The 21,661-nt window shown below is 34.6% G+C and overlaps 1 protein-coding gene across 1 annotated transcript; it reads right to left on the bottom strand.

The window, feature by feature from the left end:
- Positions 1–6,394: 6,394 nt before the first annotated feature.
- On the bottom strand, positions 6,395–18,709 carry LOC120627936 (carboxypeptidase B-like). Its single transcript, XM_039896064.1, has 12 exons — positions 18,511–18,709; positions 15,819–15,909; positions 14,578–14,679; positions 13,940–14,155; positions 12,612–13,037; positions 11,374–11,537; positions 9,831–10,043; positions 9,321–9,411; positions 9,080–9,181; positions 8,354–8,569; positions 7,534–7,971; positions 6,395–6,559 (listed from the first exon to the last, which is right to left on the bottom strand). Exons 1-12 carry the CDS (start codon positions 18,597–18,599, stop codon positions 6,395–6,397), a joined length of 2,313 nt encoding a protein of 770 aa, XP_039751998.1. The 5' UTR covers positions 18,600–18,709.
- Between the last annotated feature and the right edge of the window lie 2,952 nt (positions 18,710–21,661).

Below are 21,661 nucleotides of genomic sequence, written 5' to 3'. Positions count from 1 at the left end.
CTCCCACTCTAATACACAACTACGGTGATAAAATCTAAACAAGCTACATGTCATGTTATGGAGTTAGGTCTTTTTTTTTGCTCTATGCTTTTGAGAGAAGCTCTCTTTCCCCATAAGGTACCCGAACTTACTCGACGTAATGAATTCCCGAAGTAGTAAGGTAATACGGACTTTTTATAGTGAGCTGTGGTAGCTAAGTAGCCAAGGCTTCGGCTTTCGATTCGAGCCCCGGCACGCAACCATAACTTTTCGGAATTATTTGTTTTTTTTAATTTAAGCAAACAATATAACTCGCTTCTGAATCACTCGCTTGCTTTGAAGAAAACATGGCGAGGAAACCTGCTTGCCCGAGGCCTGAGCGTTTTCAATAATGTTCTCAAGGGCGTGGGAAATCCACCAATCTGCACTTGACCAGGTTGAACAAGCCCTTCTAACTCTGAGCGGGAGACCCAAGCCTTGTAGTGAGCCGTATTTAAAATAAAAAAAAAAACAAACTCTTCGCAGGGCATGCTAGATAAACGACCTCTAAAGCGCCACACTGTGGCGTGTAGGTGTTAAGTCTCATGTGCCTGACCACAGCAGTACAATGTTGGTGTTAGAAATAGGCATGGATGGCATGGCAAGTTGTTACGTCTTTTCTTTATGTACTCGATGTTGTCTGAGTATGCCTCACGCTCAATACATAAGAGTACTTATAACATTCAGTATAACATTTACTAATAATAAAGTTTAAGAGTTTGTTCATATGTTTGAACGCGCTAACCTTTGGATACTACGCTTTAAATTTTACCTCAAAGGGGGTTAAATGGGGGATGTAAGTTCATTAGTATGAACGCGGTAAGCATTATGAGAATTTGGAGGCAGTCGGACACACACGAAGTCACGGTAGTCCGCTAGTTATAATATATTTTGCTTGTCCAACTTACCATAGAAGGAGAGAAAACAAATCCGATACAGGCTAGAATCTGAATATTCGATCCTGGAAACCTTAAGGCGTGTTCATGAATTATTTACCGCGCCAAGATTTAGGACCGTAAAAGTCCGAGACGTCGGCGATGTCTGCCTTCTACGAGAGCCTTATTTACATTGGAAATGTCCATTTCCGTAGCGAATTTATTATTTATTTATTAACCAGCCAATCCAAACTGCAGGAGTGTAAGGTCCAAGATTCGCGTTAAACCTTTTATTTTTTTTTAACAGGAGGTCTTGGATTAAAGTAGGCTAATCTTATTCTTCTGTTATTCATTCGGAATATATTATTATATTCATATATACAAAAACTATGTATCGGAAGTATTTAATTAGGAGTTACAAGGTTGCCTACGGATACAATCATTTTGTTTTTACACGCTTTATATTAGCTTCACTTGTATGTTTGTTTGTAACCGACTTCTTTGGGCGCGATTTTGACCCACTTTAAACGGTCAGATTTCTTTCAAACTTTGTAGACATATCGAGGACCGATGACAATACACTAATCTTAAAAGGTTATTCCAAATTTCACTATAAAAAATAAGATTTTTTACTAATTACTACAGCGGCGTTAATGGTGGATGGGTTACCGATTAATTTTGCTCTAATAAAAATAATAGATCAAGAAAAACTAAAAAAATCGCTATTATGAATAAACTAAAAGAAAGAAATTAGTTTAGTTTTTTATACCAAGCGTGTTTTTTTAGTTTGTTTGAACTATTTAATTATTTCTTTTAAGTATGAAAGAAATTTAAAAATGTTACAGCTTCTAAGATAAAGCAGCAAGCAAGACGTCTATTAACGGGGAATCAAAATTTTGACTTTTTAAAGCCAAAGCCTTAAATAGCCAAAAACTTGAAATATAATTGAAAAAAAAGGAATTGCTTTCGTTAATACCAACCAAAATGTCTGGACACGTTAAATAATGTTTTATATTTATATTTTTAATTCCAATTGCCAGCTAATAGCCATGCAACAGACACGATAGTGTTGACATTTTTTTAAATTTAATCTTGAAAGTCATAATTATGATAATTTTATCAAAGAAATCTACCAGTAACCCTTAGTAAGAGATGGTAATTACAGCCATCATTAGTTTAAGTTATCGCAGGCATTAAAAGTTTACGAGTGTCAGTCAATACACTAAATTCACGATTAGAGTAAAATTGTTCTGATGCTCTTTGTACTAAAGTCGTACCGATACCGATCACACGATCGCTACTAGGGGTGCGGGTTGAAAATGAATATCGCCATGGCTTGCATAAGCACACATTTGATCGCAATAAGCAGACAGATGGTAGAAAAAGACCTTCACAAATAATGGATCTTGGGTTAGGCAGTGATCTTATACGTGAATGAAACTAACGCAACTGTATCAACAATCTGGAGTGTTTCCACCAAGAGTACATCAGTAACCTCGCCATTTGTGGGGAAGCTCGTGTAAGTACTCATAAAATTCTTGCTCATCTTTGCTTTTTTATAGTAATGGTTGACGGACCAAGCAGATGGCCTAGCGGTTGGTTAGCGAAAACCATCGCTTACAAACAGAGCAACACTTTGCAGGGCATGCAAGGAACACATGCTCAATAGTCACGCCATGTGCCCATCAACCTAATGCATCGGTGTTAAGCCCCTTTTCCCTTTAATTACACCAGCATCTTGCCCTTCAAACCAAACAAATTTTGCTTGTTGGTTTGAGTTCTTTCGGAGAAGAATGAGAAGAAGAATTGAGTTCAAAAAAGGTCCTACTACACCTTCAATTTAGTTTTTCAGTCAGTAAAATTCAATCAAATTTAGGTTGTACATGGTATAGATACTAACGGATGGTAGCTTGCCGGAATTGAGAAATAAACATTGTTTACTGGTACTGATAATTTCTTAGCAGAACAACCCGTATACCTTATCTGTAACCGACCCCACCTATCGACACAGTATCCCGTGATCCATAGTTTACTAAGTTGACTACTCCTATGTTGACAAGGCAAGAAGAAACAAGAAGTGATTTAGAGTTCAAAGCGACGTACCAGAGTTTCTTGATCGTAATTCGTAAAAGTTGGCGAGGCATTCGATTACGTACTAAGGGTGCACTTTGAGGAAACTCTTACTTCTAAAGTGCAATCGGTATCCCAATTAGTGAAGAGCGCTCGAGTCAATTACCCCTGAGAAAAATTGTGACGAGTGCGATCTAAAACGCTTTCTTAAAAGCAAAATATGTTTCTAATAAATTTTTTCCAGTTGCTATAGCAATTTTGTAATATGGGTAAATAAATAAACTTGAGATACATAACTAATGCTATTTAACAACCAATTTATAAGCGTTTTCCAATGTCACAATCACATCACATCGTGTAAAATAGTGTTCACGAAATAATAAAGGTTATAATTAATTTACAGCTAATGTTAATGACATTGTGTCGGTGGTTATTTTAATACGGATGAATTACCGATAAGAAAAAATACGGACTGTTATATAAAGTTTCATCCCCTATAGAACTCTCTTGAAAAATTAAAAAGTTAAGCAAAAATTCCTCAAAAATTTGTCTATTAAATTCAAACAAGGTTTTCTATATTCGACTGAAATTTCCAGAGATTAGCAAGTTTAAGCAAAAAAACAAAGTCCTCAGTTTTATTATTAGTACATATAAATAATAGGGTAAAGATAGATAATATGTTTAATTAGCAAAATATATCATTTTAATTTTGTTTCGACAGCCCTTTTTTAGACTAAATGTTTTGTTCGAAGTTTTGCTTATTTTGTTAAGATTATTTTGCTTAGGTACACCTAAGATATTAATATTATCTATATTATTGTAGCACATATAACATGAACGTTATGGACCTAGTGTAACATCACCTTCATTAAGAACTTTCCCGATTTGGGCACCGAAATCACCCATTACGTTGAGTAATTATTATCGCTTATGTATAATATTTCATCCTTATTCTGCTCTATTTGCTTTTCTGGAGAGCGTTGTTTTAGTTCTTAGTGACCAATTTGCTTGAGAATCTTAGGCAATATACTTAACAATAAATAGTGTTTATAAGTTCAGTTTATGGTTATAAGTCTGGCAGCGATTACTGTATTATTTCTTCGTCTTTCTACAAGGCTGGTTTATCTACTAGGACACCATGCATAAAAAAACACTTATGCCCGATTTCACTAAACCTAGGAAAAGCCTTAAAAAATTAAAAGAATAAAGCTGCCATACTCCCTAACAGGCTAGCCCGCTACCATCTTATACTGCATCATCTTTTACCACCAGGTGTGATTGCAGTCAAGGGCTAACTTGTAGTAGAATAAAATAAAGAAAATCTGTAAGTACTGCCATCTCTGGATAAATAACAGAATATACCGATGTCGATAACATAAGGTTTAATATAAAAGTAAGCATTTGAAACTTGTGCAAGACATTAAGCCGGCAAGCTTGCACGTAGCGTGTCCCGGATTAGTGTGACACTTTATTACGCTGAGCGTGGCGGATTATATTGAATATTGCGTTCACACCAATAAGCGTGAGCGGGTTTAATGTTGTATTCCTGAGCAAACCTTGTGAAAAAGTGGCGGGTTATGTGTAGGTAATTTAAATTTCAAGCGATTACCAAAGAAGCGTCCGCATTTGTTTCAAAAGTCTTGTTGGTATGTTTTACATAAAGCTAAGAGATCGCTATTTGGTATAATTTAATAGTAATTGGTAGTTTTTATTGTATTGTTGTTGTACGTATCAAGAAATAGAAAAAAGTGAGTGTTTCGCCCCATTTCTATATTTCACAACTACGAGATATATATATGAAGCGAAAAGGCCTCCTAATTTTAAATATCCGTGTAAACTAGCTATTTTATAATTTTTCCAGTATTTTTATGTGGTGTACAATAAAAGAGTATTCATTCATTAATTAATTCACAAAGCCTACTTAAAGCTAAAGCATTTTTAACCAGTTGACCTAAGACGTGGGTGAAAACGAGCGTCGGTGTAGCTATAAAAAAATCTATGTTACCATACTTTTGATATTATAAAATGGAAATGGAATGGCTTGTTGGCCGATTTTTATGTTTAATTTTTTGAAAGCTTTTTTATCCTGCATTTAATTTCAGTAAAAATAAGCTTTCAGCTACGGTAATTGTAAACCAAGGCAAACGAAAAAACTTTCCCGAGCTGCGCGCGTACGCGTAATGGTCCCTATAAGCCACAATAATGTATTTGAAAATAATAAATGTGTTTTGAATCGTTGTTTTTAGGCATATAATATTATTCCTATAATATTAGTACCTTGCATTTTACAGTAGGTATTTTATTTACATCATAAGTAGCCTCTCTCTATGTCTTTGCCAATGACATAAAGTGTTAGGTAATGAGCTTTATATGCAATAATGGCGATGTGCGCAATTTAATCCTTCTTCTGAATAGTAGAAGTTATGACCGATGAAGTTTGACTCCTCTAGTTTACATCCTGCGTGGTCACTTTTTGGCTCATACAGCCATCGCTCATTTGTCGTTACTTTAATAAAGCCCTAAAGCAGCTCGGTTACCAACGAAGACTGATATGGGTCGAGACCTTAGTTTTTACATTGGACATTTTGAACTATTCTGTTTTTGTGATTAAATGTTCGTTTGTGACGTAGACTGAAATGTTAGTGGTAAGCTAAATTGATTCTTACGTATTATGTTATTGAGTACTGTGTTCAATTTCTATAAAATGGATACGCATTGATTTTATGGGCGTATAATAATCCTCCCGTTCGTAGAGGCCTTTAGTCCAGCAGTGGACTGTTATAATTAATGAAAATTCGTTTTGTTAATACTCGATATGACGTTAGTTGAACTCTACAACACATCCTTGATCGGGTATTTTTCAACGCTTGAAAGACGTAATTTTAGTTGGCCATTGTGTTATTGAATAAACCGCAACGATAAAAAGCGGCAAAAAAACTGTTAGTAAGCATAATTTAGTTCATTTGCCTCAAGTGTCTGTGATACAAATTAAATAAATAAATATATATACTACGACAGCACCCAGACACTGAAAAACATTCATGCAGATAACACGAACAGTTTCCAGGAGTGGGAATCGAACCCACGGCATTGGACTCAGAAAGCAGGGTCGCTACAAACTGCGCCAATCGGCTGTCAAATTATATATATAATAATTAAGAAATAATAATAAAGTTTATCTTTGACACAATATTATCTGTGGTGTCTGACTAGGTACAATACTCTCAAGTCTTGTATAATTATTAATGTCAACTTTCATTAATTTGTGTTATAGTTATCCATACGTAATGTATTTCCATCTAGTTACTGAAAGTGGCCTTGCTGTACTAACAAGATTTGAATAAAAAATGGTCTCTTTTATCCTAATCTTATAAAAATAAAAATAAAAGCATAACGAAAACACAGTGGTCTATAGATTAATTTTTGTATTTTCAGCTTCGAACTCTCGCATTATAATACAAGGCGGCGAGTCGACCCGTAATTGCAATGCCTTTCCAGGTCTCCATGTTAACCTGCTCGATGTACTGAGGAGGCATGTCGAATCCGTATTCGTAGTCGGGTAGCTCCAGTGTGTAAGACATCGGTACACCAACAACCTAAAAAGGAACAAAACGTTGTATTGATACAACTCTACTACCTAGGCATGCGTCCTACTCGTAATAATACCAAAGGTGCTAATTTTGTTATACATGAATCTCTAACCTTAGATAAATAGACAGAATTAGTGGTGTTCTTTTTACAATGTATCCCCTAGAAAAGAGTAGCATTAGTAGGTATTATAGACGCCATGCTTATTTCTGCTGTCCAGCAATACTGTGTTATGTATTCCGGACTTAAAGGCGTGGTTGTCGGTGTAGATACAGGCACATGAGACTAAGCACTTATGCTTTAGGTTGATCGAAAAATGGCGGCATTTTGTAGGACTTGTTTCTTGCGTGCGCTGCAAAGTGTTGTTCTGTATACAAGCGATGTTTTTCACTCATCAGGCCAAACCATAACTTTATCACTGAATAATTATTTGCATCGATATCTACAGAAATACTATGCAATTGACATAGGTATAGATCGACTTATCTCAATATTTATTGTTTTTTATTACCGACTATGACACACTTATTTATACCTATCGATATAATAAGATACAACAATACGCGTTAAGTAATTGCAGGAGATAGTTAGCGATTGTCGGCGCAGATTAATCAGGTGATACAGTTAGATAGTAATTATAATCGATAGGAGATTATCAGCAAAAGATAGCCGGTATCTTTGACTAGTATTATGTATCTATCTGAACTGGATTCTAGTTATTTAAAAAAAAAAAAAAATATTGGCGCCGCCATATCACTTCTAAGGCTACTTTATCATCAGTACATAAAAGCTGTTATTTATTTTTTATTTAAGGTTTGTAGGGTACCTATTTGATCTTTATGAAATTTTGTAAATATTTTCCACTCTTAGAACATAGGATAGTTCTTTGTATCATTCCTCGTGGGATTTAAAAAAAAGGAAACAAATAGTCCCTGAGGTTTTTAAAATAAGTAGAAGTAAGGGCCTGTAAATTCATAATTACATGAGCATAATCAGAGGCAGCGCCAGAAGTGCCATATAACATCAGGTTACTGTTCCCGACAGCATAAAAATCAGCATTCGGCAGCTTTGCAGTATCTATGTTAGCACCCATCGCGGCTCCTACGTGATGCTGATGCACTGCATTAGCCGGCAACGTGGCGTTATCAAGTCCATAGAGAACATAGCTGCCATAACTGTGGATGTCCATATAAATTTGGATACGGTCAATGTGCTCTAAGAGAATATCCCTGACGTATCTAGTTTCGACCTCCGAAAAGGGTTCATGACCGGGGTAAATCTGAGAGCAGGGGTTGCTAGATACCCCAAGGGTGTTAAAGTTGACGTCGAAATTGCGGTTGGGGTCGACGCCGACACAAGAAGTGTTCGTGAGTTCATTGGTTGTTTCATTGACTGAACGGGTACCGCGCCAAAGACGGTTCTGAAAACAGGTAAAAGATTAAATATTTTTAAATGAAAGAAAGAAGTTTGAGCTTAGACGATCACACTTGACTCATATTCAGATAAGCTTTTATATTGTATACTTTTTTAATAATTACATTTTTTTTAATTGAAAAAGAACAATAACTTTCTATAATGTTTCTGTTGAGTACTTTGTTAGTCCAAAATACATAAATAACTTAACTAACTCAGATATTTTGTAGTTTGAAAGTGTATTGCAAGACACTATGGAGTTAATTTAATAGTAGAAAAAACTTTATTTGCGCTTTACAGGCCTACATGAATAAGTTTTAGATGCTTTAGCATTAGATTAGGATTTTTCTGGCAACCTAATTTAATGCGTGCGAAGATTATATTCTTACCTCCGTATGGCTAAATTCATATCCATCAGGATTAACGACTGGCAGTATGATCCAATCAACGTCTTCCAGCAAGTCCTTGTCTTCTTCTCTTAAATCTTCCACCAATCGGTGAATTGAATAAAGGGTTGTTGGTGTAGTTATCCATTCTCTGGCATGCATTGTTGCATCCATGAAATAAATTGGTTTGCTCGTATTTGCAAAATTACTTGTTGATATCTATGATAAATTTATACCATAAAATTAACTCAGTCATTAAACTAGGTTGTAACTTAGTTCGTCCTACTTTTACAGTCCATTCAGACAGATTTACAGATATAACTCATCCCCTATGGACAAGTAACAGTGAATGGATTACAAAACTATTCATTCTCGGTCTTCTTAATATTTATTAGTTTCTTATCGGGAAAGGGAACATAATTTAAAAAAAAAACAAGGGTAATATTATTTTTATCATAGTAGGTTATTATTGATTTGCAATCATTAAGCGAGTGTTGCTAGCAGATAAATATTGACATCATGTAATTTGAGGGTTTTAATATTATCAATATTGAATGTATAAAACATAGATAGGTTGAAATAAAGTCACAAGTGATGTAATTAATAGTAAAATATTAACTAGACAGTTTTTTTTCTGTGCCAAAAGATACACCTTTAGGTAATGTTTATTATTATTGCAATGAATGTAATTAAAGTTGATGCGATGAGTATTTAAAATGTTTATGTTACCTTTAAGTATTTTACGTCTCGCCCTTCGAAGCTTTCGCCTATAGTTACCAGCTTCGCGATGTTTGGATATTGTATTGCGATTCGTTCCATGTACGCGTTAATCTAAAATCAATCAAAATATTATCTTATAAAGAAAACAAACAATCCTAATTCTATAAGTGGTGGATGCCACGAAATATATTAAGTAAATATTGTAAAATATTATTTATATCATTATCAATATAATATTGTATTTTGATACCTCAGCATGTCTAGCGTAAGTCTCATAAGGCTCAAGGTTCTGTCTGCCATGATGCCAACTAGATAAGTCAGCTTCATGTTTCTTAAGTGATCTGAAACGCAATAATTAATCAGTTTGCTATAAGGTTGTTCAGAGAAATGAATACTTTATATCACTCCCTCAACAGTGCTTTATTACAAGACCTAAATATGTAAAAAAAAACATTCATCAGGATGAGCAGGTTTGTAATGTTGTTGTAATGTAATTTGAATTTAGTAATGTCGTGCATCCAAAGTAAATTCTGTTTATTCTAATATCTCGTTTCTCATAATGTCGCGTCCCTCTCCCTCCTGTGATTTAAATGTTTCTATCTCGATTTGATGAATATAATTCGACCCGTGACAGAACTAAAGAAAATAGAAAAAAATTATTCAGCCCACGGGTTTTTTTTAAACTTAATTTATTATATACGATTTAAATAAAGATTTACAGGGAGTACGACTAAATGTTATGAATCAGAGATAAACTTACTTGGCCACATCAGCGATGTGGAGATAATGTTTCATGCCATTCGAATCTAAAATGTCTAAGACTTCCATACGGTTTTCTGGTGATAGCATAATGAATGCATCACGAATTTCTGGTGCGCCATGACCCCAGAGATCTACGTTTAAATCAGTTTGTAGATTGTAGAGAACTATTTGGTCTAACCGGTGACGTAACTGGACACCGTGGACGGAGTATCTAGGGATGTTATAGGTTAATTTGGTTTTAGTTAGAAATTGAATCCGATGTCTTGTTCAAGGAGTTTTCTTCTGAGTTCGGCAAACAAAATGTAAAAATGGTACCAATTCTGCTGTAAGAAATTTTTAAATTAAACTAAATCAAAAGGGCCAAAACTATTAATTTCAAAGTCATTCTTGTTGAAAAGGATAGCACTATTTTCAGAATCGAATTTAATATACAACAGAATTGGCATCATAATTCGTTCATTTATTATTCATATAAAAAACGCAACTAAAATTTGTTCCACCGAAAAATTAGAGGTGCCTTTGGGCATCTTACTTGGTCCCCGGAAAGGAAGTATCTAGTCCTAGCCATTAGGATATCACGCTTCAAGCGTCATTCCTTAAGAATTTTAGCGATGCTAAAAAGACAGTCGCTTAAAGAGGTATTATTTAAAATGACACCCAAAGCACAGATTAACAAAAAAAATACGTACCCAGAATAAATATGGCTGTTTGCAGCTACCACAAAATTAACTGCTATACCAAAAAATAAAAATATTATAACGGCACTCATTCTTTGTGATTTATCAAACATTAATGCCGTTAGGATACCATTCTTCAACTGTTTATGACATAAATTGGTATAAAATAAATGATTAAGGGCGAAGTTAATAGTTATCTCCTTTATCTTCGTAAACTTATTGATATCAAGATAATAGTATCTGTTTTTTAAATCTTTAAGGTTAAATATTTGATTGTGAGTGCTCCATTTCGGCAACGTTGTATAAAGAAACGTTGGTTATACTCTATTTTTACGAACTGGTTTTTTATGTAATCGTTCTTTTTACTACTTTTTAATATTGTCGTAAAAATAAAAGTAACTTTATGCATTTATTATGTTTTTATTATTTTTAAAACAAACTTTACACTTTTCCGGAATTACGAGAAAGTTTGTAGATATTTGTCTCTTAGAGAAGATTGGTCCCAATTAATTATACTAAAAGCCTTCCAATTCTCGGGATGACCGAAGCATCGGTTACAAACTTTTGTAGTTCGAAGATGTTTAATCGTTTTCGAATATTAACTCAGAGCTTCTTTACTAAATTACATAAGGAAAAAATTTTAAAGGCCGTATATTCCGTTAAGCTGGCAAGATTTTTTTTTCATGTGAATGGTTTGATAGTTTATATATTTTTTCGATCGAATTCGGAATTATCGAGATATTACAAGAATGATAGAATGAGCAAAAATAGCGTTCGATCCTCAACATATTGCGACGTTAATAAAAGGGGTAGGTGTCTTAAAATTTTCATTAGGTTAAGCTTTTAATTTACTATTATTCTTAAGTTCTCTCGTTCCTCGCTCTATAATACAAATATGAGAGACGGGCGGTAACAGCTATACCCTGCCAGGTCTCTGCGTTTATCTGTTCGATGAACTCAGGGGGCACCAGGAACCCGTAGCCATAACCGGGGAGTTCCAGAGTGTAGGAGAATGGTACGCCAACAGCCTGCAATAAGTATTTACTTATTTTAATTATTTAAACTCTTTATTTGTACACTACTATACAGTTTGGAATATAAAGGACGAATAGAGAGAAACACAAAGACTAAGTAATTGTTTTGTCTTATTAGACATTGGTGCTTCTAAAATGTTGTTACACATGCTTAAATTTTAGAACAGCGGTGTCCTTTTCCACAATGAATATAGCAAGAAGGATTTCAAACTACTTTAAATCTGCAATTTTTACAAATATTGGTATGCGAAGATGGTCTTATTGCTAAAACAATCTCTTTCAGGCAACCCTTGGTGAAAGAAAGGTAGTAAATGGTAGCCGGTGTAAAATATAAATATGAATAATATATATATATATAATATATAAACGTATAACATACAAATATAGAATAATAAATGCTACTTTGTATACGCTAATTAGTGGCTTTTAGACAAAGCTACTACTGCAATGCTTATTTCTGCGTATTTATACGTGTTCCTTACATGCCCTGCGTTGCCTGTGTTTATAGGCGATGGTTTTCCACTTACCATCAAGCGAGCCATCTGCTTGGTCCTTTCATTATTATTAATATAAAAAAGTGAATGAATTTTATAATACTTTACTTATATATAGTATTTGTTTAATAAAATAATAAAAAAAAAGCTTTTTATTTCAGAGAAAAGTTTTTACATTTCATTTTATCATTAAATCAAGTCCCTTAGCTCTGTGTACCTCACAGCAAAGGCCTCCTCCAGCTCTCGCCAGTGCTTACGATCCTGTGCCACCCTTCTCATCTAGTATTTGTTTAGCAGATAGTTTTAAGAAACTAATTATTCGTTCTCTAAACGTTTTATACATATCTCAATGTCCCACAGCTGGGCATATAATTTCTCTCTCATAAGAGAGAGGTAGTTAGATAATAGGTCCACCGCACTGCACGGTTTAACGATTATTATCACATGATGGTTTTATAGCCGTACCTTCAGCTCTACGTGCTCTCAAAAATCAAAATATTCTAAAATTTGATTAATTAATTAAATAAAAGTTCAAACACATACAATTATGAGATTTTTTTGTACACGTACGTACCTGACCGTAATCCTGAGCGCTACCAGAACTGCCGTACAGTACCAAATGACTGTTTCCAACTCTATAATATCCAGCTTCAGGTAGCTTCAAAGCATCTATTTTCGCGCCCATCGCAGCCCCCACGTGATGCAACTGCACTGCATTAGACGGCAAAGTAGTGTTTCCATAGCCATAAAGAACGTAGTTTCCGTGACTGTGAATATTCATGTAAATTTGGATTCGGTCAATATACTTCAAAAGGATATCCCGCACATATCGCGTTTCGGGCTCGGAAAAGGGCTCGTGGCCCGGGTAGTTCAGAGCACAAGGGTTGCTAGAGACGCCAAGGGTGTTAAAGTTGATGTCGAAGTTGCGGTTGGCGTCGACCCCATAACAAGTGGTGCTGACTGTCGGGTAGTAAGATCGGGTTCCGCGCCAGAGACGTTCCTGAACATAAAATTGATTCCTGAACATCGAAAATTAATATGAAAACTTAACGGATGACAAATATCTTGTACAGGTACAGGATGTCTGTGAAAGTGTGTACGTCTGTTCGTTTGTTTGGTCCGATCTTAACGAAATTAGGTACAGAGATATTTCGCTTCCTTGAGTTAGATATATGATAATTTTCTTCCAGGTAAAAAAAAGAGTTCCTACGAGTATCATACATAACACATTTGTTTATTGTAATATGTGCTACCTATGATTGGTGCAACAGCTGAATTAATCGTAACGTAATTAATTATTGCACCATTATTAATTGCATACTGGAGACGGAAAAATGATATTTATAAATTCGAAAGACTACAAAAAAATATTTTACTAACGGTACTGGTAGATACTGCGACAATTGCGAGCGCAGCTTCGTGGAAGTCCACCAATCCGCACTGGACCAGCGTGGTCGACTAAGGCCTAAAACCTAATCATAGTTGGAGGAGACCCGTGCTCTGTAGTGGGCCGGTAATTGGTTGATATGATGAGATAAGGGTGCTTTCAAATTAGATGCCTGTAATACGATCGTAGTCGCACGAGTGCATTACGCTTACCTATAAGATTTACATACTCGCAGTTGTAAAGTCGTTTTCGCGTATCAAAACACTGTAACGACATAGAATAATGGACTGAATGCAACTCGTTTAAGAGTCACAGATTCTTTAATTCTTTATTGTATTTTTCCAAAATCTGTAGAAGTGTAGACGAATTCGAGCTTTAAAACAAGATATATAAATTCCACTCCGACTTAATAGAGTATCGAGAATGGAAGCCGACTATCTAAATCTGGGTACTAAAAGGAACTTAATGAACGCGGGTGCAACCACTGGTAGAATATAATTATGTAATATTCTTACGTCTGTATGAGTGTATACATATCCGTCAGGATTGACAATCGGCATTATGATCCAGTCAATGTTCTCTAGTAGATCAAAGTCTTCTGCTTTCAAATCTTCCACCAATCGATGAATGGTATAAAGAGTCACTGGGGTCGTCACCCACTCTCTCGCATGCATTGTTGCGTCCATTAGGTAGATCGGTTTGCTTGAATTTGAAAAGTTGCTGGTTGATATCTACAACAGGGGAAGATTTTAAAAACAAATTCACAGAAGCTATTTACGTGTAGCTTAGAAGTAAAGGCTTTTTTTTTAAAGTTAGATTAGCTTGGCAAGTCGCACGCATTGATCTTAATGTTATTAGATATTCCACGTGCTTTCCAATAATAAATATTCAAGAAAAATCAAAGTAAATAGGTATCTTTAAATATGAAATTTATCAATTGGATAGCTTTGTTTTCATAACAGAACCCTTTATTACATTAGCTAAGCTAAGTTGTAAAAATACCAAAGTATACCGAAAATACGAAATGAAAAATACGAAAAAAATACGAAAGGTCTTGCTACCGACCCTCGTAAGTTTACACAGCGAAAGTTGTACATGCATTTGACACATTCGAATATAGCAAAATATTTACATACAAAACACTTATAGTAACCTTTAAGTATTTGATAGCTCGTCCTTCGAAACTTTCGCCCACATTCACTAATGTTACATAGCTGGGATTCTCTCTGGCAATACGTTCCATATATGCATCCACCTAGAATTTAACTATACATCAAACAAATCATATCGATATATAATGCGTATAGCTTTGCTCAGTCAAAGACTGTATTTTTTAAAATCTTTATTGGACACCAAAAAAAGTAGTTTACAAAAGGCGGACTTAATCCTAAAGCATTGCGAGAAAAAACGAGTGTGGGTGTGGCAAAAACAAAACTTATTATAAAATATTACATGATATATGTATAAATATTGTTTAAAGATACATATATATTAAAGAAAAAAAACAGATTGACTTTGTCATTGAACAAAAAAATCACCGAATCATTGATACCTAACGTTAAAAGAGAACTAACCGGGTGCACAAAATAACCTCACACGAAATATATTGCAGCACCATTTAACTGAATATAACAAGCAATCCCTGATCTATCGGTATATATTTTTGAAATTCAGTCCTTCAATAGTTACTTAGTGACGCTATTACGATGATAATTTCTTCTTAGTTTGTAATAGTTGAAAAGTTTTTTAAGAGAATGCGCTTCTTCGTTCGTAGGTCGAAATTGTAAAATATTTGAAGGACCATATATATATATTATCTTCACATGAAGATAATATATATATGGTCCTTCATATCCTCCATATATGGTACACCTAAGTTATTTTGAAAACAATATGAATAATTCTACAATAATTACAGTTTTAAGGAAGTTATAATAAGTTCATACGTGGGGTATAAACTTATTATAACTGCTTAATCGGCCCATCATTGACGGCCGCCTGGCGCAGTGGTTAGCGATCTTTCCTGTGATGAACATCTGTATATTATAAGAATTTATGTATATTATTCATAAAAATATTCATCAGTCATCTTAGTACCCATAACACAAGCTATGCTTACTTTGGCGCTAAAGGGCGATGTGTGTATTGTAGTAGTATATTTATATATTAAAAAGAAAAATGTCAGTAGGGTTAAATAGAGGTCTCTGTCGAAACCGTCGAACCGGTATAGATCAATGAAAATTCTGAAATTATGAAATCCAGATTCGGGCCCACCGAGGGTCGAACTCCGGATCTCCCACAGTTTAAACCACTGCGCTAAAAACTTCAGCATAGAGGTCAATATAATAATAACCAATCTCTTGAAAATAGTTTGAACCGAAATAATCTTAATACCTCATCATATGTTGGATAAGTCTCAAAAGGCACCAGGGATTTCCTCGTCTGTCGCCAACGAGACAAGTCAGCCTCATGTTGTTCAACAGCTCTATAACAATTATAAAATTAAACTATTAATAACGTTTAATATTTCTGAAGGTTTGTCTTTCTTAAGTTTCTTTTTCTCTACCATAAAGCGTTAGTGATGCTTTATTGTCCAATATGGCCTATTAAATTGACTATTTTTTTTTATTTATTTATTTCATTGAAAAATTAAAAAAAAAGTTTTACATTTAAAAGGTGTAAAACATTCATTAACTCTTAAGAGTTTTACCGTTACACCCTGCGCCGTCGACAATCATTGGTCGTGAATACAAAAAGCTAAATTCTACAATTACATTTATGCGAAACTAAACTAACTATTCATTAACTTATAACAAATGGCGATAAATAGTGGTCTAACAAAAATATACAGCTTAATGTGGGTACTATAAAAATAAGTACTTAGGTAAAAAAATGTATAAGAATAATGTGTAACTTGATATTAAATTAAACGACTACTTGTAAATCGTTATGATATAGCCCATGAATTAACTCAGACTTAGTATGTTTTAACGTTCACTTTGTTCACTTAACATATCCACTAGTTTTACTATTTGCACTGATCGACACTATAATAATCGTTACTGGACTTCTGGGTTTAAGCTTTCTCACTAAATGTTCGTTATTGAGAAGCTTTGCTAAATTTGAGACCATGCGAAAAAGTCTTTGCCGTTGAGCTTTGGCATACTTTTTACTGATCACGTGTTTAATTTCACCTTCAATCAATTCAGTTCTTTTTTATGGCTTTTTTTCTGTGCCAACTGGGCACAAGGTACTACGCCAATGTCTTTTAGATGGAGAAGGCACGAAGTAAGAATAAACTTACAGTGCAATATACTAGGTTACATAAAATTCATAATTCGTTTAAAGTAAATTGCATACAATTCTACAATAAACTACCAATTGTCATCTTGGAGATGTCTCTTAAAAAGTTCAAAGTTTGTATTAAACGTAAGCTTATAGAAAAGTCCTATTATAGTATAAAGGACTACGTAAACGATAAAAAAGCTTGGGTGTAAATTATTGCTCTAACCAGGTTGCTCTTCTAATAATTTTAAATGACATTGTGAGATGGTGATAACAAAAAAAAAAACACCCGGCTAAGTTTGTTGTGGGCTTCTTCTTAGACCAGGACGCGTTTGGAACCCTCGTAGCTTTAGTTTTAAGTTTACGAATGTGGTTATCGCCATCATCTCACTACCGTGTGGTTCTTATGTACGCATCAAAAGTGCCACCTTCTTCTTTTACTTGAATAAAGATATTTTTGACTTTGACTTTGACTTTGATTGATCAGTGAAACTAATAAAAAGTACTATGCCAAAAATCAAGTTTGCTTAGTTTGGGCTTGAAGAAAAGACAAAGAACCAGAAAAGAAAAACACAGATTTTTGTATTTAAAATATAAATAAGGAATGTTATACCTATAATTTTTATAACTTTTATCTTTCTAAATCATTGTGCAATGAAATCGATAAAAAGATCTATCAAATTATCGTTAGTTCCATAGATTACCGTGTTTAAACAAACATACTCCATGTTGCTTTTCTGTTTTTGTAGGTAAACCAAATAAAAGTACAGAGCAAAAATTCATTAATTCATCTTTTAATTTTTATTCCATGGCGTAATATTTTTGGGCTTCATCGCTACATAGCGAACTCATCCAAGTAAAAAATAGCATAAAGGACAGCTACGGAAGAGAAAACATACAATCGAGTTATTTAAAAATATCACATACTAGCTATCGCCCGCGACTTCGTCCGATTTTACTTTGGTTTTTAAGCGATTTTGGTTTTTGATAATAAAACGATGTCGGGATCATGATGGTCGATTGGGCACAGTGGGCAGCGACCCTGCTTTCTGAGTCCAGGGCTGTGAGTTCGACCTCTACAACTGGAAAAATGATTGTGTGCTGAGCAGAAATGATTTTATAGAAATTTGTGTTGTAATAATCGTGCCTCTTAATTAAAGCCGTCACTATCCGCATAGGATCCTGGTGGATCTTTACTCGTTTTCTTATCTTTGCTTACCATTTCTCTTATGAGCGAGGATGCTTGTGCACAGCAAAAGGTATTAAGAGGTGGAAGATGATAATGACGAAATGATTTTAAGATAAAATGGCAGTTGTATCATGTAATTAGATGTGAGTCTGAGTTCAGACGGCCGACTGGCGCAGTGGGCAGCGACCCTGCATTCTGAGTCCAAGGCCGTAGGTTCGATTCCCACAACTGGAAAATGTTTGTGTGATTAACATAAATGTTTTTCAGTGTCTGGGTGTGTTATCTGTATATTATAAATATTTATGGATATCATTCATAAACATATTCATCATTCATAACACAAGCTACGCTTACTTTGGGGCTAGATGGCGATGTGTGTATTGTCGTAGTATATTTATTTATTTTATTTTATTTATTCATTAGCATTACCTGCAATGATTTAACAGGAGAACGTCTTCCTGATTTATAAATGCTTTTAATTTATCTTTCCGATCGTCGAAGAAAGAGCTTGAAAGCTTACTTGGAAATTATGATGATGACGACTTCTAAAGAATTTTAAATATGATCTATATAAATAGTCGGTGTATGTAACACCGACTATTTGAAACTTACTTGGCCACATCCGGTAAGTGGACGTAATGTTTCATATTATTTGCATCCAGCATATCGAAAACTTCAGCTCTGTTCTCCGGCGATACCATGATGTAGGCGTCCCGAGTGCTTGGTGCGCCATACTCCCAGAGATCTACGTTCAGCTCTGACTGTAGGTTGTAGAGAACTATTTGGTCAGAACGGCTACGTAACTGAACCCCGTGTACGGAGTATCTGAAGAATTTTTAAACCTTAATTCTCAAAAAAAGGACACAAAGATTTTTTAATTTTGCAAGTGCATTATTATACATTAATTCCTGAAAGTATCTAAATGTATAAATTATACAGGTAATTGAGAAGTAAATTAACAATAATATTGTTTACAAAGATATATAACAAAAATAGCTAAATCCCTAAACATAAAACAGAGGGGGCCGTACGATAGATAGTGCAGTATGAAAAACTGATTCATTATTGAAATTAATAATATCTAGCGAAAATTTCAATCAGTCCACGGCACGCATGTCAAACTTTTCGGAGTTTGCGATTTAAGTAATTTATTTCACTTGCTTCAGCGGCCGATTGGCGTAGTGGGTTCCAATCCAAGGCTGTGGATTCGATTCCCACAGCTGGAAAATGTTGTAGAGATTTACATGAATGTTTTTCAGTGTGATAAAAAATAAAAATAATTTATTAGTTACCCGTAACCCACCCACAAGCTACGCTTACTTTGGGGCTAGATGGCGATTTGTTTATTGGCGATATATATATATTTATTTATTTTACTTTGAAAGAAAACATAGTGGGCTAGATGGAAGACAAGGTATTTGGCAAATAACTTTTTATCTCGTGCGTTCAATGCTTTTAATAGCAAATATAGTGAGACGGACATTTTTCGCGTCAAAATTGGCACTGATCGAAATAATTAGGGCAAAATAAGTATGATAAGCTTATCAAAATTTTGTTTTTTTAAAATTTCAATTTATTGTGTAATTTTCGTTGGTACTTAATTCCTAAGCAATTTGTGGTTAATGTTTTCGTTTATACATAACTAAGTTGTGGAAACTTCATTACTTTATGTGATAAAAAAATACGGCATTACTCACACTGTTTGCTTGAAAAGCTAATAAAAAAAAAATTGTGAGGAAACCTGCATACTTTAGAGTCCTTCGTAATGTTCAAAATCCGCACTCAACCAGCGTGTAACTAAGTTGTGGAAACTTCATTAAGTGATATAAAAATACGGCAATACTCTGACTGTTTGTTTCCCGTGAAAAGGTAATAAAAAAATAGTGAGGAAACCAGCCTACTTCAATGTTCTCAATCCGCCCTTAGCCGGCGTGGACTACGACCTTCTCTTTCTGGGAGGTGAGCCGTGCCTTGGGACAGTAATGGATAGTAATGAAAAACTTCACGAGAACTATTTTTAGTTGTTAATTGAAGTAGGTTATCTATCTGTATTCAATGCCAACATAAAGCCCGTGCCTATATATTATAGTGTGATTGCAATAAGACTTACCCAGAATAAATATCATTTTTAGCCGAAACTATTACCGAATTAACTAATGTGCCCACAAATAAAACTAAAAAGACACTCATTCTTAACAAAGTTATAACACACAAATGACATGCAAAAACCTACTATAAAATAATTTAGTGATCATATAGGTTTTATAATTTTATGGCTATAGTAATCAACGTTATCATTTATATCGTGAAATTCCGACTTTATAAATCACTCAGGATGATATCGAAGCGTGGTGTTGTCGTGCTTCTTTGATTTCTCAGAAGTTGAAATTGGTTTGGAAGTTATTGGGTTTTAATTTTTAACGGAATGATTACTTTTAGATGGCACCAAAAATTTAATATACCACGTAAGTATACTATTTATTTTCTTGTTCTGAGAAACTGCCCAGCCAAACATTGTATAAATAGGTCTTTAGTACCATTTCCTTCTCTTTTAACTAATACATTTCTTGTTAATTCTGGTATAGTTTCGTTACAGAATCACTTTTAGCATGGGGTAATTGGCACTATTTTCGGGCTGTTCGTGCGACTCATAAAATGGGTGCAATACAATTAAAGCCTTTAAAATAATGACAGTCGTACATTTTTGAAAATTTAATTTAAGTTAATTTATGTAAACAGAAATATTGCCAAATTGAAGATAATATTCGATGTTGACTTTAACTTAGTCCTGCCTAATGGTTAGGATTTTAGCTTCACTTTCGAGGAGCCGAGTTTGAATACCAGCACGCACCTCTAACTTTAGTAAGTTTTGTGGCTAAACACGCTAAACACTACACCAATGAGGCAGCTAGCCCAATAACTAACGGCTCTGAACATGATATAAAATGGGTGGACCCCCCTAGGCGTATAGACAGCTATAACAGAGTCACAGGAAGCAGCTGGATATAAGCGGCACAATACCGTACCTGTTAAAATATTATATAATATAAAGTAATCTCTACAGCAGACCTTTGTCCAGCAGTGGACTTCTATCGATTAAGACGAAGACGCTTATAGCTGTTTTGCGAAGTGATGACCAAAAGAGATATATACAATTATAGCTAATGCTGTTATGTTCCTAATTGAAGGTAACTTGAAGTGTTTGGGCCACTGCGTGTAACGATCACTGCAACATCAGCAGTTCACGCAATCGTGAGACAGCGTGTGTTATTTGATAAAAAACTTGAAAGCTCTTCTAGCGAAGATATTTATGCACAAAAAAGATAATCATAACCTCTTCTGCTAATAGAACCCAATAATTGGATGAGCCCAAAAACTTCTTCGTTTCTTCTTAGTGATAACAGGAGTTCTAATTAATATCTTTCCCAATCCATGCCGATATCTAGTACAAAATATGTTTGTACGGTGGACGAACGTGAAGGTAATGGTCACTCGAACTATTAACGCAAGATGTATAGCCGCACAAAACCGCATCGCAAAAATTCGTCTCGCAGTTTCCTGCTTTGCGAAATCACGCTAAGCCGATTTGCAGTTTCTCTTACGTAAAGGATAACATGGCCATAAGTTTCCAACAGTTCGAGTAAAAGAGTTGCTCTGCTAGTCATTTTTTTTTAATTTTAGCAAGTTTGCTTAGTAGTTACTACATAAAAAATATATATTATGTATTCCAGTCACTTGAATGGAATATAACTTTTTATTCCAA

This window comes from Pararge aegeria, chromosome 12 (genome assembly GCF_905163445.1).
Source record: "Pararge aegeria chromosome 12, ilParAegt1.1, whole genome shotgun sequence".
In the NCBI taxonomy this organism is placed as follows: domain Eukaryota; kingdom Metazoa; phylum Arthropoda; class Insecta; order Lepidoptera; family Nymphalidae; genus Pararge; species Pararge aegeria.
The sequence above is the reverse complement of the archived record's forward strand: the minus strand, read 5'-3'. Positions and strand labels throughout refer to the sequence as shown.

Excerpts from the sequence above, each read along its gene's own strand:
- LOC120627936 (XM_039896064.1), bottom strand. The coding sequence starts at position 18,599 with ATGGTATCGCCGGAGAACAGAGCTGAAGTTTTCGATATGCTGGATGCA. Across the intron at positions 10,044-11,373 it reads AGAGCGAGGAACGAGAGAAC|ATACTCCGTCCACGGTGTCC; the intron begins TTAAGAATAATA and ends TAACATCCCTAG. Across the intron at positions 9,182-9,320 it reads CTTACGCTAGACATGCTGAG|ATTAACGCGTACATGGAACG; the intron begins GTATCAAAATAC and ends GATTGATTTTAG.